Source organism: Molothrus aeneus, chromosome 4 (genome assembly GCF_037042795.1).
Source record: "Molothrus aeneus isolate 106 chromosome 4, BPBGC_Maene_1.0, whole genome shotgun sequence".
Taxonomy (NCBI): Eukaryota; Metazoa; Chordata; class Aves; order Passeriformes; family Icteridae; genus Molothrus; species Molothrus aeneus.
Window position 1 is genome coordinate 43,876,288 of NC_089649.1, and position 26,678 is coordinate 43,902,965.

The following is a 26,678-nucleotide window of genomic DNA, read 5'->3' on the forward strand; positions in this document are numbered from 1 at the left end:
TTTCCATGGCCACTACCACCCTCTGCTCACTGCTCACTTTCACAGTAATCAGAATTCTCTTATTTCATATGCTAGTAATTACATGAATAATTACTACAGTGTATGCTTTACCATAGCTCCAAAATCATGGTTATCTGGTTCAAAATTAGTGAAATAAACAGGCAAACTTCACTTTAATTTAGATGGAACAAAAAAGCTTGCCCTGACTAATACTCTGAATTAGCTTGGAGCATCCTTTGGTCAGAGAGCTGTAAAGAATCCCTTTCTCCTGTCCTTCTGTCTTTTCCCCATGGACATGGGCTCTCTAGCTCCTCTTCATATCCATAGTTACTTTCTATTCCTTCCATGGCTCTCATCACTCTCCAGCTGGGTCACAAGACATCCTTTCTGCTGTGCTTTTCCTCCTCTTCCTCCCTCTGTGGTATGACCTGCAGAAATTTTAGGTAACAGCAGAAAAATTCAAGAACAAGCATATTCAAAGGAGCATTGTGTTATGGCAGAAGTAAGTCTTGGGATAGTCCAAGCCATTGGGTATTAATGGAGAGTTTTCCCAAATCAGTGTACTTGGGCTTTGTCTCTACAACGAGAGAGGTTACTTGGGGCACAGTTTATTGCTGCTTGTATGAAATGTTTGAAAGAAAAAGAGAGAGGAAATGAAGGTAATTTTCTTGTCAGGAGCTTGGCTGAAGGAAGATGGGGTTTGAGGAGGCAGCTTGAGTGTTTGGCAAATTGAAATAAAATGTTCTTGTCATAAGTGGTGCTACTCAGGCTTTCCCCTCAGGCAAGGTATATGCAAATGATTGCTGGTAGATTTTTTAAAATGTGTCTCTCCTGGCATACATTTGGGTATTTCTGACATTCCTGCTTCTGACTATTCTCTGTACCCAGTTGTGCAAAGGGATGTTAAAGGAAGGGGCCACCACCCATAGCTCTGGGGCTGGGCATCCTCCTCCCTGCTGGCCCCCAGTGTGGGGACCTGCTGTCTGTCCCAGGCTGGTGAAAGTGGCTGCTGCTTTCCTGCTCAACCAGCAGCAGCTTCAACAGCACCTCTGCCCAGGGCTCACACAAATACCAACAGCCTTTCCCTTTCTCCCCTGTGGCTGACAAGGCTGAGGGTCACTGGTGAAAACACACACACCTCCCTCCTCTCCACCCTCACAAGCACATGCATTGTTGCAGATCCCCAAGGCATGGCCTCCCTGGTTTTCTGATAGCCCTGCCCAGATCCTAGACCTTCTTACCTGCTCCACAGTCCCAAATCCCCAGCTGTCCAGCTTGGTGCTCAGTGCATTCTGAAACAAGCATCCTCCCTCTCCACATACCCTTGCCAAGTACTCTGGCTGACCAGGGCAGTCCCTGTTGTTGTCTCTGTGAGTGTTGTCTGGGTACATTGTACATCTCTAGGTTTGGCTTCCTCCCTTGGTCATTCCACTTGATAAGGTCCTTGATCAGATGACATAACTGAAGCAGGCACTCCCTCCTTCCATCTGATCTGACAGGTAGATTCCAGCTGGGTTCAGGTACAGAATGGGGAGTGAAAACTCTGCCTCTTTCTGAGGAAGGCATCTTGACATCCTTAGCATGCAGTCCTAATTAAAAACTACTCCTTTGCAAGTCAAGAGAGGGCTCTGCTCCTCCCTGTGAGCAATCTGATAGGATGGAATACTTCCTCCCCCGCCAGGTCCCATGTATTCCGTGGAGGAGGAGGAAGAGTAGGACAGGAAAACACATATTTACTCCTACACAAGTGCAATACACAGAGCAGCAGCTAGAAGCAGGAATACACACAGACAGACTGACGGGCACACAGACTCACTGAGTGAACCAGCGGCCCTGCAGGGATGCTCCTGGCCTTCCTGACAGTGACTGTGCTGCTTGCATCTCTCCAGAATGTTTGGGTGTGGGACCACACTTACCACACACAGGAAATCTCCACAACATTTCTGGCATAAGATATTACCAGGAAAATGTATCTTGTATCCCAGCTGGAGTTCAGGACCATCTGTGTATAGTTGATAGCTCCTGGCTACATGAAAACAAGCAGTTAAGGAGCCTCCCTGGTCTCAGGCTAGCTGTCAAATGTACTTGAATTGAAGGGCTGGCCCAGATGTGTTCAACTCCTTGCTCGCCCTCTCAACCCGGCTTAGTACTTAATTATTCACAACTGTTTTGATACCCAAACCTAACTGTTATTGTATGATTTTTTTTTTCTTAATTTTTTGTGGCAATTTTCCTTGTTCTCCACCGGAAAGGCACGTTTAGCTACTTTCCAATTTCTTTAGTTTTCTTGATTTCTACCTCTGTATTGATACAATACTGTATTTGTCAGAGTCTGCCTTCAGGGAAGTTTTTTCAAGTCCTATTTGGGCTTATTATCCACCCACTCTTCTGTCACTTTCAGTGGTAATTTTTTCACTGCATTGTTTTATTTTTTTCGCCTGATGCATTCATCTGGGAATTTTCCTTCTCTTCCTGCTTTTCCTTTTGTCTCTTAAGGTGGAAAACATGGGAAAAAGCTAAATCAGTTCCAGTCAGTGCTAGTTCCTGTGCAATGGAGATCTATACAGTGCCCTAAAGCAGGTCTCTGCTTAGGCAAAAATCAAAACCTCTGCAGTAAAAAACCCTTCAAGAAATATGTGAGACACCTTATCCCATGCTGTGTGCACCATTTGTGTGCTTTCTGCCCTATGGAGTAGAAGTTATGTGATTTAATGGTTGACACCAAAAGCAGACATCTAAATTTAAAATTACCAATCTGATAACCTCCTTTTTCTCCACACTCCCCCCCCCCACCCCCCCACCCCAATTCTTCCCAACAGGGTGGTTTAAAACTTACTTTTACAGCTTATGCCCTGAAATGTCCTGACATATTTGAGCCACTCCATGCCTTGGTCATACATCTAGGTTTGGCTGTTGTCCAGGGATGGAATACCTGCCTATGTTCATGTGTTCATGTTTCTTGTTGCTGGGATCCTCAGAGTACATCTGCACAAAATGCAGCAACAGCCACATTTTCTTTCTTTCCATTTCCCATGGAAATGTTTTACCTGCCAAACTGCAAGCCAATTGTGGTAGTCCACTGTCTTCATGAAATGATACAAAAAATGCTGCAAGGGCCACAGCACAGAGAAAGTAAAAGGTTCAGCAGCCTCTTAAAGAATCTGCCTTGAAACAGCAGAGACTTCTGGATTCCAGTGTTTCTCCCTGTAGTGGGTTTTGTCACACAGTTTCCAAGTGCAAGGACATTTTTTTGTAAAGCCTAGGTAACTAGCTTCAGACTCAGTATTTTATTGCAGAGATTAGAATACCTGAAAGTTTATTTTTACAGGGTCATACTCTTTTGAATCCAGGTTATAGCTTCTGAATCAGGATTAGAGTTAAAAAAACCTCACAGGTAATACATTGCTTTTTTCCTATGAGTATTTGTATGTACAAAATTATGTATTTTAATAAAAAAATTTCAAGTGGGTACTAGTATTTTCATAGAATACTACCAGCTAATTGTCATGTTCACCTGTGGGAGGAATTTTTAAGTCAAACTAGTGGTGAAAATTAACATTACCCATTCAAGATTAAAGCACATCCTTGTATTAAATTGTATATGTAAGAAAATAAATGCAATATATCCAAGGGCAGTATCTGCTGACAGCTTCAGGGTGCCAAATGCTTTCATGGATTCTCAGTTATAGGGAACATTCAGACCTCACACATATTAAAAATATTCATGTGAGTTTTGGCTTGTTTTTAAGGGGAATTCAAACTTGGTTCCAGATTAATTAGTTCCAGATCCATTTTTTGAATAGTGATTTTTTGGTCTGATTCTTTTCCTTCTGCAAGAATGAGTCTCAAGTTCTTTTCCTAGACACTGTCTTGACTATATTCTCAGTGGGACAAGAGGACAAGATACATCATTAGGTAATGATCATTGTATCACACAATGTCACATCAAAGTGAAAAATTTCTGTATCATTTTCCCCCTTTACTTCAATGCATTTGTATCCTGATATTTAGATGGAAAAGAAGAGATCAAATAACTACAGAAACCAGGCAGTGTGACTAAAAAAATGATGGAAGTTACTGTTCAATACTTTGGTTTTTTTTCCCTTCAGGCTGATAATGTTCTATGTCATATAAAGCGACAATCTACAGTGGAAGGAGTCTGTATCCACCTACTGCTAAAATGTGCAAGGAGGGAAGCTGCCACTGGGATCTTAAACACCAGCAGATTATCAGGGAGCAGCCTACACTGTAGGATATTCTGCCGGGAGCCAGGGGTTCACCACAGCCCAGGCAAAGGTTGGTTAGTACCACAAGGCTACCCAAAGCTGAGGTTGCTAGTTCTCATTTTATCCGAGCTGGTCTGCGCATCTGTGGGCAGTTCCTAAGCACCCTTTGAATATTTACTTGCATTATTACAGTTTTCTCAACTTACAGAGGACAACAAGAGCTGCTTTTAAACAAAGCCTTAATTTATGCAACTTTTCACACAATTTAGTTGCAGCATACACATCTTCTGTGCTGCCAGGATTTTTGCCGATTTTTAATAAGGTTTCATTGAGCCCAGTGACTGTTGCTTATCCGAGGGGTGCCTCTAGAGCAGATGGCATATGCCATTACTGTGCCTTGCTTTCACCTGTCCTTGCATTTTCAGGTCTTCTATGCAGAATTCTGTGGCTGAAAAGCGAAGCTGTCTAAAGAGATGACTAAAAGAAGAAAACAAGTCTATTTTTTTGTCATGGCAAGATGCTCTAATTCAAAGTGCTTACACATTCATGTTACCAAATAAAAAAAAAGATTATGACAAAAGAATTTGAATTATACACATGGCAAAGAAAATTAGTTTCAAGTGCATTTATTTTGAAATAAACAAGAATATTATATGTATATATTCATATTTATATTAAATAATTTTATTAAACATGAAGAAAAATAGTCTTAAAAACTAATCTGACACTTTCACATTCTATTTAATATTAAGTAACTATAGATAAGAAATTTATAGAAAAATGCAAAAATTGCTTCAAGCCAGCCATAAAAGCAAAGTGCACTATTGCCTAGGGCAGTGGAGCAGCGAAATGATGATGGTACAGCTGCTTCCTCCAAGGGGAGGTCACTGTGAGTGACAGTCATGAATGAGAAGGAAGGATGGGAACCCCTTCAGTGACTCCCAGTGTTTTCTTCTCTCTTCTTTGTCCTTTGCCACTGAAGTAGCAAAATGGGTTTTGCATGTGCTGACAAGAAGCAGTGAGACAGTTCTGCGTACCGAGACAATACGTTGAATACAGCTGATTCCCTAAGTGATCACTCAGGGGCTGCAGCTTACCTCTGTTCTGCTGTGTCAATTCAAGAACCTCTATCTCAATTTATTTGATGTATTTCTTGCTGTCAATAGTTTAAGGACACAAGGTGGAAATTTTGAATTTATTTATCATGAAATATTAACTGAAGTATCATCCTTTGATAGTTTTCTAAACTGGCCTGGGTTTTGTGGTTTTATTTTTTCAGATAAAAGCCATACTTAGCAAATTTATTTTTTTTTTAAATTCTCAGTGCGGAATTTCTTAAAAAAAGCTTCCTTCTCATTTGTTTTGGTTTTTCTACCAGAAATATATGTTACTATAAATTAAGCATTTCAAAACTTAGGTGCACTGTTACACAGACACCATACATCTATTCACATGACATTTAAGATGATAATTGAGCAACATGTGCACTGAATAAAACTGTAAAAAGTTTTATTTCATGATTTGGAGTAGTAAGATATCTAAAAGCATTATTTTAGTTCTGTTTTAATTGTCTGATTACCGAATATTTCTGCTTCTGATGACAATTTTTTGACATTAGTTCAAGTGTGTGCGTATTCAGCTGGAATTATTTCATGGCACAGTCTTTTCCTAAACAGATACAGATTTATTCAATATCCAGTAAATCTCTTCAAGAAGGGTGTAAAAAATATTTGGTTTTGTTTCTGTGGATTTAATTCCTACTACCTAACAATAATGTTAATAGGGAGTAAGGAAATAGGCTGCTGCTGAATAGCAAACAAGTAATATTCAAATAATACTACTTAGTGTTGTTCTGTGCTGTGCATGCATTCATGTTTTGTTTTGTTTTGGTTTGACACAAACACAAGCTATTTATCTAGTTTTCAGATACGGCATTCCAGAGTAGCAAATTAGACAACTATAACTTCTATTCAGTGCCACTTCATTAAAAGTGCACTATTCACAATAAACACATGAATTTGTACTCTACCTGAAACATACCAGTGTATGGCAATAAAATTTATAATAAATATTACAAAGTGTGTGCTACATGAATTTGAACATTTTGACTTGTCTTTGACACACTACTTGTAAGACATCTTAAAATCTGTACTATTTTTTAAAGGATAAATTCATAAACATAATAATAAGACTTGGAGAATCTGAACATTGTAGTTCATACAGTACTTTTCCTAGGTAAATACCTATCATTCACATTATAACTGTAACAGCTTTACTCCTTGCAAAATAACAGCCTCTAAGACTTTAATTTGTCCATTCAACTCATGTGTAATTGTTATGCTACTTAATGTAGTCGCATTTTCAGTTTAGCACAAACTTTTAATAGTGCCCATCTGAAAGTGAATTCACAGTCTAAGCTGATGCAGGTGGTTTCTCTTCACTGCCAAACATCTTCCTGCCCAGGTGTAAGACTTATTTTTGTTTCCTTTTAAATCACAAATTTATCTCAAAATAATAAAAAATAATATTCAAAAGGCGTTCTTACAAAAGAAGGCTTTGCCCACTCACATGGCATAGTTAATTCATCAATTAAATAAAATCCATACTGAAAAGCAGTTTTAAGAGTTGATGATCACTACACTAAGTGGAAAAGAAGTTCTGTGTTTTCTGCTGCAGCTGGAAGATTCGCCATTCACCTGGGTTAGTTTGTTCTTTGTTAAGAATTCATGGGAATAAATAATTTTAGCCAGTGCAGATAATCCTGCTTTCTTCCTTTATCTCAGCATATCTCGTCTCCGAAATTGCTTCCATAGATCTCTGAGATGCTCACTGGTTACAGTCATCACACAAGAGTAATATTCCTTCCAACCATACTTCGGAGTCTCCTGTGAAAAGTGAAAAACATACAATTGGAAAAAAGATACCATCCACTAAATTCATTAATTCTACCTTAAGTTTTATTCAGACTGATACATACTAGATAGGTTTTTTAATATTAAAATAGTGGGAGATCAAACTTATGTCTGTAAAATGAGAGTTATAAATCTGTACATAGGTTAAGTATTCAAAAGGCATCCTCACTTCACAGCACACAATTAGCATTCAACCAATAGCCTATTTATATTAAAAGATGCAAGAAAATATTTGCTCTTTATTCAGGTATGCCCAGCTCCCTCTCTAGTTTTGTTCCTTGCTTCTTTGTATTGACACTGTACTGAAAAGTTCACCTATGACCCCAAACAAAAAGCACAGAAAATTATTGATGTTCATTAAACTGAGGCACTAAAAGCCAAATACCATATGGGCAGATGACATGAAAGCTTCTGTATATTAGATTAACTTAATCCTAAATTTTAGTTCTGCAACATGAATAGTTTTCCACTGAATGGAGAGGAGAACTGGCCAAGGGCTGGCCTGGGAGATTCACTGCTCTGTGCTCTATGCTCTCTGTATTTATCACTAGATCTCATTATTTCTTCCACTGTTCCTAACTCCACAAGTCTATTTTCACAGTAAGTCTAAAAAATAGATGGAGAGATACAAATTAGAGCAACTGGGGAAACAAACCACTTTCCTCCTGGTTTATATGCTGAGCATATGCCACATGGTGTGGAGTATCCCCTGGGCCAGTTGGGGTCAGTTGTCCTGGCTGTGTCCCCTCCCAACTCCTTGTGCACACCCAGCCTCCTTGCACGTGGGGTGGGGTGAGGAGCTGAGCAGTCCTTGACTCTGTGTAAGCACTGCTCATAGCAACCAGGACATCAGTGTGTCATCAATAGTATTCTCATCCTGTATTTAAAACACAGCACTGTACCAGACACTAGGAAGAAAATTAACTCACTCTGAGCTAAAACCAGGACACATGGTGAGACTGTCCAATACCTTGTTTTGGTTGAACTGAGTGAAGATGTTAAAGAAATTGCCACACTGCAGTACATGAAAATCCACCATTGGACACTGAAGCCTACATCTATTTATTTTTATCCTTCATCTTGTTTAGTTAAAAAGCACTGAAGTTTATAAAGAAGTTGTAGATATTCAGCACACAATTTAATCCACAGTAGTATATGATGATGTTAAAAGAAATATTGGAAACCATACTTACATGAATGCAAAATTTAGCTGGTATTTATAGTCAGTCTAATGAAAAAATCCATAACTTGCATATTGCAGTGCATTATTTAACAAAAGCATATTCAGTTTATTAACCTGTGCTTTAAGATATGCATTTATTTTTTATTTTATGAAACAAGTTCAGAGAAATGTTCATGAAAGTCATTAAAAGAAATGCTGAAATACACTGACTATTCATCTACTTATTTCTAATGTATGCACTGTTGTTGTATGTACTCTCAGTGTACCAAATCCCCAGAAGGAACAGCTTGTCCACACATTCTGCAATGCTTTCATGTTTCACTGGAACATTCTCCTCCCACTGTATCCAGGTATATTTTTAAGCTTCTTGTCAGGTTTAGGATCAAAAGCCCAAGTTCTGCAATTTCCAATTATTTTTGTAAGATGAGTCAGGAAGGTGTGCCTAATCACACACTTCTCACCTCTCTGCTTTAGAGAAGAGGTAAGCAAAAGTCTCTTCAAACACTAAGCAATAGACTCTTTCATTTTTTAAAGCTGTTTTTAAAGGGAGCTTTTTTAAAGCTCCCTTTAATACACTAGATGTATTAAATTCCTGTGTACTAGGAATGTACTAGGAAACTATAGAAATAAAAAACTTTAAAGATTAGTTACATGAAAAATTTAATTTCACTTGACAGGATAAAGTGTTTACAGAAGAAAGCAATTTATAGTTGAAATGGCTAGAAATGAGGTTCTGAATCCATTCTTCAGTTTTTAATATCTTTTTCAAAATAAATTTCCTTCCTCACTTAGTCTCAAGGTACTATTTTCAGCTATTAAGCATTACCTCCTAAAAGCTTGTAATCAGAAATTTTGAAAACCCACAATATTCAGAACACCTAGAAATCAATTATTTGAATTTAAAAAAAATCTTAAGATTCTCAGAAAATTACTAGTACATACAAATTAACTTCTAGATTTACATTTGTGATGTTGTAATTACTTTCATTACTTCAGTAGTCAATAAAATCACAGTTATGGTCTAAGTATCTATTACAGTTACTGGGCACATTTAGCAAACAGTACTTTAGATAGACTTGAATCCTTTTATAAGTTGGTTTCTAGCATCCCTTTTTGGAAATTAACTTTGAAGGGCTTTGTTAGAAATTTCCTAGATAATCCTATCAAAGGACATTCAAAGCAGAGCTCTCCTCTGTGCTGTGTCAGGCAGTTCTCCACAAAGGTGTTTTTTCAGTTCTCCCTGCAGAGTATGCAAAGCAGTACCTGCAATGCCCAGTCAGGCTGTGTGCCCTGCAGGGACCACACACAGCTTGTACAGTTGCTCCCCAAGGAGAAATCTGCATTATTTATGATAAGGGTACAACATTCTTTACACTGTGGAGTAATGGCATTAGTGCATTTTAGAGATATGTGATGTACAGCATAATGTGCTGTTTATTGCTTGTCAAAGGGCAGATTCACAGTGGGGTATAATCTATGGCAAGCCTGCCAAGTATCTTAATCTCCTTCACCAGAGCTCTACATTTACCATAGAAAAGCACAGTGTTTCAAAGCACAATGAACTGTACATTTATATTTGGAAAAAAAGTAAAATTAATAGTAGTTGTACTGCACCTAACTGTGGGATGTAGTTGCAGCTGATTTTTGTATTTTATGTACATTTATGTGCTTCTTTGGACATCAGACTGAAATTTAATTACCTATTGAAATTGTTCCTTTCAAATCTCCAATGATTCAATTTTTATTATCTTTTCAAATTATAAATTAATTTGAAAATAATGATTTTAGAATTTTGTAAAATCCTTTCACTCCACAATGTATGGCAAAGACAGAACTATCTCTATTCTACTCCACAGTACTTTCCAAATCACTTCACATGCCTTGGCTAAAGATTCCATTTCCATTAGGAGAAGTTTACAACAAATCTGAAGAAATATTCTGAGTTATGCCATGTTTTGCACCAGCCAACAGCTGGTTACATCACTGTAACCAGCCTGGACTTGATCTCAGGGGTCTTTTCTGACCTTAACCATTCTGTGATTCTGACTCGTGATAAGAAGCAGTTGCTCAAGTGAAGAGCAGTAGCAAACTAATGTGTCAGCAGGGAAGAGAGAATTTTATGTATACAAGGCTTACATTGTATTCTTCAGTGCACAGGCAACAGGTATTTGATACAGACCTACTACTCAAACAAGCTTGGATACAATGAGAATTTTTGTTACATCCAGGAGCTCCAGGTGGGAAGAAGAGCAGGGTAAATAACTAGAGGCTTCTGCATCAACTCAGTGAGGTTGGCTGTAGCCAAGTCCATGCTCTGAAAGCTAACCTGATTTCTTCTCTCTCCAAATGGGTAGTGTAGACGTACTATAATTCAAATTTTTTTTGAGAATGACTTTATACAGAATGAACAGAATCTCCCTTTCTAAACCTTTTTTCCCAGTTTACATCATCTCAGCATATGAATTAATTAATTTAGTGCCTGAAGTTAGATCTGACAAGGTGTTGACATATGTATACTTGATGCTTTTACCACAGTCTCTCTTTCTGTCACCAAAATAATTTTATTAGGTTTGTTGATTAGATAGTGGATTCCTTTGTGTCACTGCATTTTCTTCCACTTGGTCACAAACCCTTCACTGAAATTATTAGGGAAGCATCATGACTATGTAGCATTTTGCCAGTTTCCTCTAAGAGCTGTTCCACATCTTGATAAGTTACAGTTTAAATAATACTTAATATGAAACCACAATACGGGTTTTGACAAAAAGACAAAGTACTCCTAATAACTATTTTTAAAAATACATGAGAAAAGAAGAAAGGAATCTTTGAAAGTCAAAAGTTTCAACGATATAAAGTTACATAAGATTAAACTAAAGCCATGACTTCCTCTCATGTGACTAGCGACTTGGATTACTGAAATATTAAATTTTAAAAAATTTAACTACTTTATTAGTCATTTACACTTCCCATTAGTAATGTGGAGAAACCAGACGCTCTGTTAACATCAAATTTCCTCTTCTGTCCCTCACATAGTAGTACAATGCTTCAGTATTGGGGTATAGTATTTAACAAAAAGCCTCAGCTTAACATTGTGCCTCAGAATTAAAGCCAGCAGGAGAATGAAGTCAAACCCTCCTGGCTCAGGAGCAGGAGATGTGCTGGACTCCTCACAGGGTCACTCAGAGCAGACACTGGCCATGGGGCCTTGCTTGTCATGGTGTACATCTCTTTGCTCCTCCTCTCTGTAAAAAAAACATCTGGGGGCCACCAGCCTTCAGAGCAACTCCTGCAAATTCTTTACATGGAAACAGGAAAACCCCTTAAATTGCAAAGGAACAAACTCTTCATGCAAGAGGAGAAATGTCTACTGGTGCAGTGTCTATATCCCCTGTGTGACAAACAGTTTCACAGCACGGCTACAGCGTATGCACACCCCAGTTTCCACACTGAAATCTGCAGTACACAATTGAACTGAACAGATGGACTTTCATGTAGTGGATATGGGAAAAGGGCCATCGTGATTATGTGTGGACCCAGTGCTGATTTTTCAAAATGCTGGTACAGCAGTAATTGAGGCAAAAATACATGATTGCTTTCAAGAATGTAGCAGTATAAATCAAAGGAGAATCAAGTCACTAAAAATCAGAAAAATCTGCCTCTATAATCTTCCTTGGTAAATACTTATTAGCTATAGCTACCAGAGAAATTACTTAGAAAGAGGTAATGGGACAGACAAAAAACAGCAACAGAAACTAAGAAAAAATACTTTTCCTAATTTGAAACACAATACAAAACCACAGCTGGCTCACAGAACAGTGACAGTGTGAGTCAGTCATTACCAACTCCAGGATAAAATTCTATTGCTTCAGTCAAAACACAACATGATGCCTTGAGCTACTACATAGCTTGCAGCCATATAACCTATTCCTGAGTTTTGGAACAGGAAACAAAGCAGTGACAGTTCAACATTCAGCCATTCCTGCAGGCATGCCAGCACACTCAGACTGGTGGCCAACACATACCGTCATTTATCTGCTATAGAGCTCCTTCCTCACGCAGGATTTGAAAGTAGTGTACCTCTGTATAGGTTTGTAGCCCTGTGGAGCAGAAGATGGAGAAGTGTGCAGATGCAGACAACACGTGAAGGCAGCCAGGGGTAAGCATAAGACAAACGGTATCATGAAAATACAAAAAAATGGCTTTAATTGACAAGTAGCTAGGAGATACAGTACACTATGTGTTTTGCAAAATGTTTATCATTCAGTCATTGATTTTCAATACTTCCAGTTTAAAAATGGAATTTTTAAAGGAAAGGGAATCTTCCTATATATTTTTAAATTTGAAAAAGAAAGGGAAATAATTATTTTAACTAAACAGTAAGCAAAAAAAAAGCTTTTCATGTTTGAACATTTAGTAAGTTTATGGCAATACTCTGACTGACCACTTGATGGCAGCTTAACATATGAGTTTGCATCAAACTGCTAAAACAAAAACAAGGTTTCAGGTTGTGCTACAAAATTGCAGAAAAAGAGAAGTTTCATTTGGTAAAGTCTTGAAGACATTTACTTTTCCAAAATCGTATCTAAAGTATGTATTAAAATGAATATTTATCGTGTTCCTGTAAGAGGCAGTACCTGACCCTCCTGAAGTTTTTAAGCTTTTAAATAAGACAAACCTGCGGCATATTGACTGATATTTCAGAACTGCATTTTCATTAGACTTGTGAGACTCCTTGCTCTTAAATAGGTTCACTTTAGTCCGATTATATAACCACAAAATGCCCTTTTCTAAAATACATGGTCCCAGTACCAAATCTTGTAATGGCCTCAAGATTCTGGGCAAACCTAATTAGTGAAACAACTTTTAAAAAGGTAGAATTTCTAAGTATAAGATGTTAATTGTAAAATTGTACTTCAAATCACAGGCCTGTGATTTGGGATCACAACTGAAACTGCTATTTTGGGATTTTTTTAGAGAGATACTCAGACACTACATTAATTGGCAGACATTAATTGTAAAATACTTAAAATTAAAATCAGGCATTTATACTTCATAAAGGGGTTCAGATTTCTCATGGCCAAGATTTCTATGTTGCTATAAAATACTGAATAAGCTGAAGCTGTTACGATTTCTTATCTGTATAATGAAAATGACCAAATTTTCATACAGATTCAAGCCACAGTTATTGATAAAGAAAATGTTAGTAATTTGTTAGTTTTGATTTAGCACAAGATGACATTTGAGCCCTCCACATTGTAGGAGCAAGAGGGCAAAGTTTTACTTGTTTTGGACACATTAAATACTCTGCAACATTTACCATACAAACACAATAGGAAGCAATTAATGACACTTTCCACCAATTTGTTCTGGGAAAAAGGTTCTTTGGCATTTTCTACTTTTTATTCTAAACCTAGACTGCAATGGGTGGGGGGTGTTTATTAAAGCAAATTTTTTGCAGAAATTTTTTTTTTATGAAGGCAAGTTTTTGCAGAATTTTTACTATTATCCACTCTTGGAAAAAAATTGGTTTGTGTGACACTTATGAAAACTTACTGGAAATTGTAATTATTCAGTTTACTATTGTAATTGTCTTGGAATATTACTGATTAGTGAAGAGAATGTATTTAACAGAATTACAGGACCAAATCACAGTTGTCTCCCAATCAGCAGATGTCTGATATTTAACTTAAATTAGAATTATAATTAATGAAAGACTGTTATTCTTCTGAATACTGGCTATTCTTTGTAGTTCTTTTACAGTCCACTGGAATATTTTATAGTGCTTCAGGGAAAAGCAAGATACATACATAAGACTGAATAGTGCTGGATGATAAAGAGTCTTAGAATTATATGTGATTTCTGTCATGCATTTTGTGAAATAGGAACATGTAATAAATACAAGAATTACTTAGTAAGCAGACTGTTTGCTGGTTAAATTAACATACACTGCACATTTACAATTAGTAAACAATTAAAACATACAGCTGAACAGCTTGAAACAATTGTGAAACAATTGTGAAACAATCATCATTACCACACCATAATAAAAGGAATTGAGGACCAACAAGGAAATAAGTTTGTTACAAATACAGGGGCTGTTATCCACATTTTTTGTTTGATCATAATATTACAGAAATAACAAGTAAACTATTAGACTCAACAACACAGAAAGTTCTAAAATTACATTTAGGAAGCTAACTAAATTTAACTAAAATTACAAAAAGAACATATTGAAATGTGACTTTAGGAATCATAATACAGTTTAAGATTTATGTCTAAGCAATAAAGTAGTAAGGTTGTTGGTTAGAACACCACTTTACATTTAGTTTAAAATGTTAACACCTGTCATAAGGAGAAAAAAATGACTGCAATAATTTCCTGCCCTCTAGCTTATTATAATTGAATATTAGATTCAAGGTTTAATTATTAAAATCAGCTCTGAACAAGAACACAGCATTGTTCAGCACCACTTCACTAATTTTTATTTGAAAATTAAAACTACCTTCTGCTCCAACTCTTTCCAACTGTCATCATGAGCATTTGGTATTTTATATAATGTTTTAGACCTTTAATTAAACTTCTTGAGCTTGAGAGAGACAAATTCTCTTTTCTCTGCATGCAATACAGACATAATTGCTGCCATTGTTAAAATTCTTAATGCTAATCTGCTAATCACACAATACAGAAGAAATGACAGTATACAGAGGATTTCTCATCTCCTATTTGGTTTGCACATTATAAAGGTACATCATGTCCTCTAAATATTGCTTTCTAATAAAAAAAAACCAAAGAAGAATTTAAGAAGGATTTTATCTTACAGATTGCTTCAGTATTTCTATAAATGTATAAATGTATGTCTTAAAATATATGTCATAAATGTATGTCCTTAAACATATGCACTGCTAGTTTGAAATCTACAGGTGCTACAGATGCTAAAGTAGTAGTAAGTAGCAAAGTCCACTGAGATAATTATAAAAATTAGAATCCTTACCCTAAACCCTCGATTGAGTCTGTCCTTCATAATGCCAATAAATTCTTTATAACTCAACTGGTCATCTCTGTCGACATCAAAAATCTTGAACACTGTGTTCACCAAATGTGGTGAGAGCTTCACACCTGTGGCTACATACACAGCACGCTTGAATTCATCTGCATAAGGAGAACACCAGGAAAAACATGTAAAAAGGTGAATTTAAGGGTACTTTGTGAACAGTATATTATGAAATATAACAAAACTTTTAACTCGAGATTTCACATTTAAATACTCAAAAATATGTAAAGTGAAAATTAGGACTGAATTTCACAGTTCTAAACCAAGTAAAATGGTATAAAATGATATAAAATGACACTGCTTAATTTGTGCCAATTATTTTACAAAAAAGATAACAGTCCATATACTGTACTATGTGCAATAACAAAATTAGAAAATCATATTATAATTAAACCTATGTGGCATATATGCCATTTACTTATTTGACACAAAACAGAACCCAAGAAATAGAGCACAGAGAAAACGACAGAATCCCTTGGTAAGGCCACATGAGGTAGGACCCCACTGGTGTTATGGGGTCAGACCCATGAAGAGGCTGCTTGAGGAGAGCACACAAGTCTGACCACTTTGCATATTGCTCACCTTGTGTTCCCCAGGCATCACAACTGTTTTATTAAGGATTGTAGTAGGTACATACATGCCTGGTTCTTTAAGTACACCCACTTACTGGTTTGTTAAAAATCTGTCTGATCTCTCTTTGGACCGTTTGACACTGTTTTCTTCTACAGCCTTTGCAGAAGGCCAAGTTTCAGATGCTCACTGTGTAAAGAAATGCTTATGTTTACTTTAATCTGATCTCTCACTGGTGTCATCAAGTGCCTCTTAACTCTTGTATTGTAGGATTTGATGGACAGCCATTCTGCATTCAGCTTGTCCATCACTTATATAACTTTACATGATATCTCTTATGATATGACCAAGCCTTTTCCTCTCACAGCTGGAGTCCTAGCATTTTTAGCCTTTTACTGGAAACATTAAAACTACAAACTAGGAAATAAATTTAAAAAAATTGCATTTTTGTCAATGTTCTATATGGGTATCAATGGATTTTTATAAAAATACAGATACTTACCTTGACCTATGGAACGACTTGCAAAATTATACATTTGCATTGCAATTGTGAAGTCTTCTAGATTGTTCAAGAACTGAAAAAATGATCTAAATTCTTCAAATGTGATACCCTAAAAACCAGGAGAACAATATGCACTGTAAGAATTATCAGTGGTAACAACTGAATAAACAAACCTTGCAATTATATATGTCAACTTCATTTAACAACAGATACCAGACCCATTTAAAAAAAAAAGGATTTTTAGTAACAGTCAATCAAGTAGAGAACTGGAGTTTCTTGAGGAATGCAATATATCTTTCCTCTCTGTGACTACAACAAGACAGCAATTCTCACCAGAATAGTCAAAAATACTGTTCTATTGCTGAGGGCAATTTTTAAGAATTCCAGGATTATTACAATATGATAGTCAATACTGAGAATAAAAATTCTAGGTTTAGATGAACATTGGAGTATGTTTACTTCTGAAAGCCACTATTATACACATGTGAGTGTATGTGCTCATATAAATACATTGAATGGATTCATAAATATACGTTATGATCTATCTTAAGCCTGTACTTGAGGGTGAAATTTTCATATATCCAGATTTAGACACCCAAGTTTCTTCATCTGAGGGTTTGCAAGTACTGCAGGGTTTGTCCAGCTTTTAAAAAATCAATTGCATTTTGACCAGACTTTAGACTATCTTCTTAGAAAGCTTCATTGAAAATGTTCTTGTTAGAAGAGTTTATCTTCATTCCTTGTAATATTGGTTCTGCTCTTTTCTCATCTTAGTTAGAGATCAAAACATCTGATAACCTATCTCAAAATCAATTCTGAAAGAGACCTGAAAATGAGACTTTGAACTAAGCCAGGACCATTGCCTATATCAAATTATTCCCCCCGGTCTCAGCCATTCTGAACATGGAATGGCATTCTGTGTCAAACCTTGGACTCCTCTAACTATAATTCCTGGCTATTTCTCCATTTGCTTTTATTCTTTTATCCTATTTAAGTACTTGTCTCTGAAAATATACTTGAAGGCAATAGTAAGACCTGTGAGCCTTTATGTTCAAACTAAAGCATTGATCTATGTCTCTGCTCGAACACATACTCAGTCTTTATAGTATGGTGGAACCCAGGAAACATGCAAGTGTAGGTTTGTGCCAGAAGGTGGCAGAGGTTGGATGCTAACCCTTATGAAACAGCAAGGAAAATGTGGAGAGCAGCACAGTATTGTTATAATAGAAGAATTTAATAGGTCTCCACACACCTGAGATGTAAACCCCTGCTTAAGTGATCCTACCTAAGCCTTGGCTAAGATTTATAAACTCTTTGGAGAGCTTGGCCCATATCTCCATCATGAATTGCTTTTCTCAACAAGCAGATCCCTCACAACTGGGAGGAAACCCTCATATACACAAGTAGAACTACCATCTTATATAAATTTTTATCTTAAAAACTGAATTTAATATTATCAACACTGTCTTTTTGTTTCATTGCATTTGACACTTTTAGTTTATGTGCCCAAGTTCTATTTCTTGCACTGTGTTTAGACTGAAAGCTCTATGGGACCGGGATAACTCTGCCATTCATTTGTGAAATTCCTAGATCAGTGAAACTTAATTTCTCAGCCAGGAGCCTCAGGTACTATGGCAAAACAGTAATTGTAGAGAACATCCACCCAAGTCTTGAGCTCACGTTTTTAGGTTCACAGATCTTTAATGTGCACCAATTTGTCTGTAAAAATTCTGAATGCAAAAAATAAGTGTAAGAGGTCAGGCTACTGCAAAAATCTTGTTTGTGTGCATGACTTTTGCTTTTCCTAATAGACTGCTCTTTCTCATCCCTCAATTTTCTGGCTTTTACCCTTCCAATTCTCTCCCTGATCCTGCTGGTGGGGGAGTGAGCAAATGGCTGCATGGGGCTTGGTCAATGGCTGAGATTAAACCATGACAAAAAAAGGAAGTTACCTTCAATTTAGATGGACAGATTTTATTTTACTACAGCAAAGAAAACTCAGATTAATGTACCAATGATGCTAAAAATGCACAGACTTTCTTCAGGAGTTGATATCCATAGTAATTCATGATGCCAGCTTACATGAATCACTGCTTGGCATCTAGTTAGTAAAAGGAGGAAGACATCCTGTGAGCAGGCAGCATGCCAGCTGAACATTTTAACATGATTAAAATATGACAAAAGATCATCATGCTGCTTTAGGGGCTTCTTTGTACAGCACCATGAAAGGTTAACATTGCCATTGTGAGAGTATGGGCATATTACTTTACACTCTCGACTTATTTTTCTTCTGAATGGAATCCTCTGGTTAGTATTAGTATTGCAGCATATCACTTTCATGAAATGAAGAGCAAATTTTATAATTTTCAAATTATAGTGCTATGGCAATTGGCAAAAAAATATGGCAACATTTGATCAACATATGAACACCACCTCCATGGCAGTAAGAGTCAAAGTCCTATTCTTAAAAGCCTGTGGCCAGCATAAGAGATGTAGTAACAGCACATTTACCAACCCAATGATACAAAGTTATGAAAAACAGCAATGTCTTGTTGCACTTAATGGAGGTATAGCATATGACATACCTCAAATACCCAAATATATGGCACCTGTCCAGTGCCAGATCATAGCATAAAGGCATATTTGTAACTGAGTGACACAGCTTTCTGCATGGAGGTTTTCCTTAACTGTTGGTCTCACCAGAGACCAAGACAAGGAAAGTAGAGTAGAATACTTGCTATAAATTGGAAGACTTAGATATGAACTTCAAAGATTTCTACTTGTGTTCAAAAGAAAGTATCTGTATAGTTACTTAACTTCAGCTTTGACATTCAAAGTATTTCTCTGTAACTACAACTGTCATTATTTTTCAGTTTCCCAAGTGACACATTATTGTTTTTACACAAGACCCAAAGTGAGTGTTTTTTTGGTTTTTTTCTTAGATTTCCATCTGGAACCATGCAGTTTTAGCGGTTCTGTTGCACTGTCATGGCTCTGAATATTGAAACCTGCACAGACCTTTGACAGCAGTTTGATCTGAGCACCTCAGTGCTTAGACCAGGAACTTGGAAAGGGTGACTGAGCAGGAGCTCTGATCCCAATCTTACCACGTCATCTGACATCTAATCTGGTCAAAAGACGCAGCCCTGCTTTCCCAGCTATATTTAACACTCAGTGGCCCCAACTGCTGTACAAGCACAGGAAGAATCAGAATATCCAGATATCTGAACAGAAAACTGTTAACTTTTGGAGTGTGCTTCTATCAGGTCAGTTGACTCATCTTAGTCTGAAGACTGAAATTAAAATGTCATTCCTCAAATAAAAACAGAACCTAAACAAACTGTTCAAACTGATTTATTACTTTTCTTTGCAAGCTCTGCTATCAATGCTATTAAAAGACATAGTTATTGAAAGAGTTAGATTTCTAGGACAGATTAACCTGATCTTCTTCTGTAAACACAAACAGAAGAAGTATATCCAAAACATCTCTTGTTTGGAGGGCAACTTTTAACATTATCCTATAGATTATCACTGATGCATAGTTGCTACTACATTTCTCTCAAGATACACTTTTGACAATGTATTTGTTGTTAAACAAATTAAGGACTATCTACCTCCTGAGCTTTACTGTTTATATTATCATTTCTGTCTCTTGAGTCTTTAAAAAATCCACACACCCAACAATAATTACAAGCAATTCACTGATAAGACTATAAGACAATGAGATAAAATGTGATGTTATTTCTGAGGAAATGCTACTCCAAAGGCAATGGAAGGAAGGGAAGGAAGGGAAGGAAGGGAGGGAGGGAGGGAGGGAGGGAGGGAGGGAGGGAGGGAGGGAGGGAGGGAGGGAGGGAGGGAGGGAGGGAGGGAGGGAGGGAGGAAGGAAGGAAGGAAGGAAGGAAGGAAGGAAGGAAGGAAGGAAGGAAGGAAGGAAGGAAGGAAGGAAGGAAGGAAGGAAGGAAGGAAGGAAGGAAGGAAGGAAGGAAGGAAGGAAGGAAGGAAGGAAGGAAGGAAGGAAGGAAGGAAGGAAGGAAGGAAGGAAGGAAGGAAGGAAGGAAGGAAGGAAGGAAGGAAGGAAGGAAGGAAGGAAGGAAGGAAGGAAGGAAGGAAGGAAGGAAGGAAGGAAGGAAGGAAGGAAAGAGAGAAAGAGAGGGTTTTTTGATAATTCATTGCTAGAAAATATTGATATTTAATGTCTTATGGTTTTTGCAATTTAACCTGTTCTGTTGCTAATGTTCTATCTAAACTTCAGCAATATTACTAGCTAAATCCTATGGAATATAATTCTATGCTATTTACTCATCTACATTTTATTCAGCAAGTAATCTGAAAAACCAGGCATGCAGTTTATGATCAAAATAAAATCCTGGTGCTAAGTAATTCAGTCCAACAAAGCTATGTTTTCATGTTAATGACACTGGGACTGCATGCTGTGGTCCACTGCTGAGCAATTACCTTTTCTTCAGGAATACTGCCACGCATGTTTTCCAGGTAACTTGATGTATTTTCTACATTTGTATACCTCAAGAGAATATGGGCAAAGTCTTCCTCACTGATGGTGTTCATCCCATTAGAGTAGGAAAGGAATTCTATCTCTAGAACCTCAGTTTGCAGGTTATCCATGAATCTAAAACACAAACAAAATGTAAAGAAATTGTCATACTTTATATTTCTACTGTTTGTGTCAGGACAGGGCTGGGGTATAACCTTTCCACCCCAAAGTAACTAAAATTTGCAGCAGCACTGGAAGAGGACTTCTTATTATTGGGCCACTTATTGTTTTATTTTGCTCTTTGTGTATATAACACACACAAAGGGAACACAAACCATAAAAACATACCTGCATAAGCTATGTGTGTAGTAATATAGTGCACATTAATTAGAAAAACTATACAAATATATTTTACAAGGAATTAATGAAGTTGAGACTCACCTATAAAAATCTTCAAAGTTCAGTTCTGCTTTTCCTTTCTTGCCAAAAAAGTGTACAAGCAGTGTAGTATCTGACAGTGAACTTGTATAATCATCAGCACGCTTAAATATTAGAATAAAAAAAATTAAAGGCCATGATTGGATCAGATATAGAAGTATAATCTGAGAGTGCCTATCATCATAATAGACTTTTCTATTAAAAGAGTTTGTATTTCATGTTTATAGTCTTTAAAAAGATTTTAATCTTGCAATCCATTACATTAATTTTGCCATGCAATTTTCACACAAAATAGCAGTAGCTGTTAATTGCATTTAGTAGAAAGTAGTTAAACTAACAGAATGATGTAATGGAAGCTGCAATGAAGGGGGAAAAGGTATGAAAAATAAAACCAGAAACTTGTGAGGAAAAAAAAACCAACTTATCACTTAAGGTAAACCATAAAATGTAACTTCCTTTGTAGACAATCTCACTTTCCTTCTACTAGGAAACGAAGAAATTAAAATACAAAGTATTAAGAAGAAAGAAAGAAATTAAAACACAGTAGTTAATATACTCTTATTCCATATTTCAAAAGTAAGTATGGGATTGTGTTCCGCAATCACATCAGTTTAGGTGTATTTTAAATGATTTTTTTCTGTAAGTTGCAGATAGCTACATCTTAAATGTAATTGCCCAAACACATTTAAAACACCAGAATTAGGAAATATTTTGAAATAATGAAGCAGTATTTGGATTACTTCTCTTAGGACTGTTCCTCATGTTGTGGTCTCTGTGCAGGACTGGAATCTCTGAATATGTACTAATACTTTTTCCTTAATAAATAACTAAGGTTTTGAAAACCAGATTTAGAAGAGAAAGCCAACTAATTTTGACCATTTTTAATAGCAAAAGTTGTAAACACAAATCCAAACAGAAGTAACTGTCATCTGTGTATAGTGATTGCGTAATATTCCACTTTTTTTACTACATATTCACTGCCCTTAACTATTGCATATATGCATTGATTATACCTCTTTGAAAAAGAAGCTCTTGATACTGAAGAGCTGAAGAATAATTCAGTAATATAAGGCTCTTAAATAAGCCATAGTAGCCCAACATGACACTGTTCTCCTGGTGTTAACATGCTTCTGCCAACATTGGAAATTTAAAAAGTAATGTGTTTAGTCTCCTTACTGAACCTGCTTAGGGATTACCTCCTGTCCATGCTCTTTTTCCTTCAAAGACTTTATGAAAAGTACAGAGTAGGAGAGCAGTCTCTGCTCTTCCTAGGCAAGCTACCACCCATTAGGAAGTTTGTCTGCTGACTCTAGTGTTACAGTACAAAACAAGGCACAGTACAGAAATCTAGCAAATATTTGGGAGATGTAACAGTAATAATTTATCACCATAACAATACATTATTAACCTGTGGGATCCACCATAGGTGCAGAAAACTGTTTATACAGCTCTATAAAGATCTACATGTATAAAACTGCAAGCCACATTCAAGAGACCTTTAAGTCTGACTCTATTTCTTCACTGAAGAGGCTATAAATTTGTAACAAAGAAACTCTAAGTGAAGAAACCAGGAAAAAAATTTGAACAATGTGCAATAGTTCAAGATCATGATAAACCATGTACCATGAAAAAGCATTTCACATTTACATTCTCTAAAATACACTATATTGTTTTCAAATTTACATACTGATTTGTAAAAAACATAAAGTGCAATATTCATTAAGAGTATTTATATATCAACAACAAGGGAAAACACAAGGCAGTAACAACACAAATCCCTTTCAACATCCAATCTAAAGAAATGAGAGAGACTTTTCTGTTCTTTAGTATAATCAGTTTAGGATGCTCAAGATTGCATTTCGTGTACTCGAGCTTCCTCTTTATTCTCATATTCTTCTCCAGGGAGAAATAAGATGACATAGTGTATATAGAGGTAGAGATATTTCATGTCCTTCAATTAAGACAGCTCTGCTCTTCAAGTGAGCAAACTAATTCAGAAAAGTAATCACTATTTGTCTTTTAATATTGTTATCCTCCACTACAGGACACAATATACTGAAATGCAGATACCCTGATTTCTTATGTCTTTTAAGCAATTAAATCCCTGAGCACATTCAAACAATTTCCCTCAAGTACACTGAAAAGATATCAAATGTTAAATTACAGCCTTTCATCTTGCAAAAACATTTCAAAACCTTAGACTTAGGTTGCATTCACCCATATCTAAAGAACCGTTCAAAAAAACCTACAATCTGTAAGTCTTTTTACAATTCCCACTTGGCTGGCCTCACTAAATGAAAAAACCCCAAACAAAAACCTCATTGCAGAAACTCAACCCAATGTGCTTCTCTGAAGAACTGCAGGCAACTGAACACTATTTCCATGCTTCTTCTGCACTGATAGCATTAAATAAATTTTCTTTTATATGGTAAAGGATACAACCAGAAGCTTTAATCATTTAAAGCCATTATTTGTTTTTCATAATAAAATTAATTTTATTTTAGATCAGTGCAAATTAAATTGCCTCACCTGTTTCCATGTATACAAATACGAGCCTCAATTTTGATCAAATATATTTTTAAATAAGTCATTTAAATGAGAATAAAATCCTTCTCATTTCTCTTTACCTTTACACTAACTGGAATATAAATGCAGGTAAAGAGACAAACTGAAGACAAGTGTTTCAATCACTTGATTGCCTTGCTGCATAATGGCAATATGTTTTTCTTTCTATTTTCTAGCCTGAAGTGCATAAAGTCTGTTTATTTTGTATACTGCAAAATGAGTTTCAATTTCTTGATTAACAAGGGTTGACTAAAAGCAGGTAATGCTTATAAGCATTGATTCCACTTTTACCAACATATTCCAATTATTAAGTATGTATATTGTGATTTGATTTAATAAGAGCTTTCTTACTGAAAACTCTTGATTCTTCCAACAGTGATAACAAAACTAATGGTTTCCAATTTCACTTACTAATTTAAGAATAAACCCCAAAACTGAATTTAGTGATAACTGCAATATTCCAACAGGACAGTGGAATTGCTAAATTAGTAAGAACAAAACCAGTATTATACACTGTCCTAGAGAAAACTAGTTGTGATAAATAACTTTACTCTCCAAAGAGCCCTTTGATTCCCATATTCCAATAAACCTTATTTACTCTCCTTTTCGACTTACATATAGCCTTCTCAAAAGCCTATGGAACAACACAGACCCCAGTGTCACCTTGCTTTATGCCACTTTCTCACTACAAATAGCTATAATATTTTTCAGATGCAAGAGTACCTGGGAGAGATAAGAATATGGATGAAATCCAGCTGGCCCAAACCAAGCAAGATAAAGATAACGACAGTGAGAAGTGGGAATTTGTCAGTGGAGAAAATGCAGAACATGATTTTTCTTCATAAAATGATTCACAAGTGAGCACACAGGCTTTTTATACACTTCACTGAGAATTTAAATCCCTATTAAGTATAGCTGCTATTAAGCTTCAGTTACAGTATAGTTACAGATATTAGTCTGAGGCATCGGATAATAAAACCCCCTCTCTCTTCAAATTAAATGTGTGTAGAGATTTCCAAACTTAAGTCCATCTATACTTGGGACTGAATTCATGCCAGCTAACTGTACATTAAGATGACATTTCATTCAGAAAATGCAATGCCCCAAGTTTCTTGAATAATCAATGAATTTAGAAGCCTTCTCTGCCCTCTATGTCTCCTTATCTGACTAGACAAGAGCACTGATATTCTGGATTTTAAAATTTGGTGGAATAAATTAGGATTAATAACTGGATTAACAATTCAGAAGCTCATGAGCGTAGAAGCAAGGGAAGATAGGCTGGGTCTACTGCTTTATTGCAAGATTACTACATATATGTTACTACTATGGATATTGCTATAAATATTGTAAAACTCAATTCTGTAACACTACATTTTGTTTTGTTGAAGGGTAAATGAACACAAACTGAGAGAAATACAGAAAAGGTTTACTTGATACCTAGGAAATGTAGGTTCTACCTTAAAAGAAAAAACAAATACCATATTTTGTTTGGCCCACAATTAAAATTCAAATAAATTTAAACAGAGTGCTATGACTGCATTTATAAACACAACCATGAGTATGAAGATTAACACTAAAGAAGAAAAAGCCCTATGAAAATTAATGAACAGCAGACTGATATAAAGGAACTATGAGTAAATTAAGCCTGGAAATTAGAAATAAGTCCTTATTCAATAGCTTCTGCAGAGGAACAGAAGGGACAAAACACTAATTACTTTCAATGTGAAGCACACATTGCTTCTGAATCAAGGAAAAAGACTCTTTTACTCTGGAGGTCAGTTTTTGTTCCTTGTTCTTTTCTCATTATGATCCTGCTTAGGAAACATGGAACTCTGAGACCAGAGTCAATGGGGAGTTGCTCTATGTTCTTAATGCCACTACCAGCAGAGCCATTACTCTCACTGTGTGGGCACAGAAAAGCATAAATTATCTAGTCTTTTGACCTGAAATGATAAATACAAAAAAAATATCTTACTCTATTATCTAGAAGCAGATCATGAAACAAGAATTATTAGAATTTAAAGCATTATGGAAATTAATTTGAAAGCTCAGTGGTATATCTAGACCTCCATAATGATTGTGTAATATTACAAAAGATGGACCAATGTTTTGGTTACCTTAAAACATTCCTGGTTTTCTCCAATAACTAAAACAATCTTTGCATTATACTTTTTGTGAAGATTGGTTCTGATAATATACATAAAAAGCACATTAAAGACATAAAGATTAAAAGCTTAAAGGCCTACAACTCTCAGTAAAGTTATCATTTTACTGAACCACGCCTAAATGACAAAGGTTTCTTGAATTACTTCTCTAACTGTGAACTCCCATGACTATTAGTGTTAGAAAATGTTTCTGAAGGACTGAAGAAGACTTCATCTTCCAACTCTTTCAAAAGGTAACTTTGCTTTTTCTTGGAAAAGACAACCTTCAATTATCACATTGTAGAGAACCAAATGCATTTGATCTGAGAACTTTGAAGTTTAAAACAAAAAAGTAATTAAAAGGAAAAGAAGAAACAGGGTGCATAATGTAAGAAAGCAATCAGAACAGAAGAAATAAAATAGCAGTCTGTTTATGGAGCAGAGACCAGAGAGGTTGTTTTATACCTCCGCCAGGTCTGAAAAGAGCGCTTGGCTTGTGCTACGTCTCAAAGTATCCCAATAGCTCCTGGGGACAAGGTCCTCTCCTTCTGTTTTAAGAACCTGCAGTTTCAAGAAGCACAATTGTTTGAAA

General features: G+C 36.2%; 1 protein-coding gene across 4 annotated transcripts in view; it reads right to left on the reverse strand.

Annotated features, from left to right (window-relative positions):
- Positions 1 to 4,836: 4,836 nt before the first annotated feature.
- MICU3 (mitochondrial calcium uptake family member 3) overlaps positions 4,837 to 26,678 on the reverse strand; it is a 52,326-nt gene continuing 30,484 nt past the window's right edge. For 2 of the 4 annotated variants that reach the window (XM_066548396.1, XM_066548395.1), the window contains 7 exons: positions 26,552 to 26,647; positions 21,381 to 21,481; positions 20,903 to 21,074; positions 16,445 to 16,553; positions 15,313 to 15,470; positions 12,344 to 12,418; positions 6,998 to 7,111 (listed from right to left, as the gene is read on the reverse strand). In XM_066548396.1, coding sequence (XP_066404493.1) covers positions 12,350 to 12,418; positions 15,313 to 15,470; positions 16,445 to 16,553; positions 20,903 to 21,074; positions 21,381 to 21,481; positions 26,552 to 26,647 — 705 coding nt within the window. In that variant the 3' untranslated portion in view covers positions 6,998 to 7,111; positions 12,344 to 12,349. Of the gene's footprint in view, positions 7,112 to 12,343; positions 12,419 to 15,312; positions 15,471 to 16,444; positions 16,554 to 20,902; positions 21,075 to 21,380; positions 21,482 to 26,551; positions 26,648 to 26,678 lie in introns of all 4 variants that reach the window. The other 2 variants (XM_066548394.1, XM_066548392.1) reach the window with 1 other exon arrangement.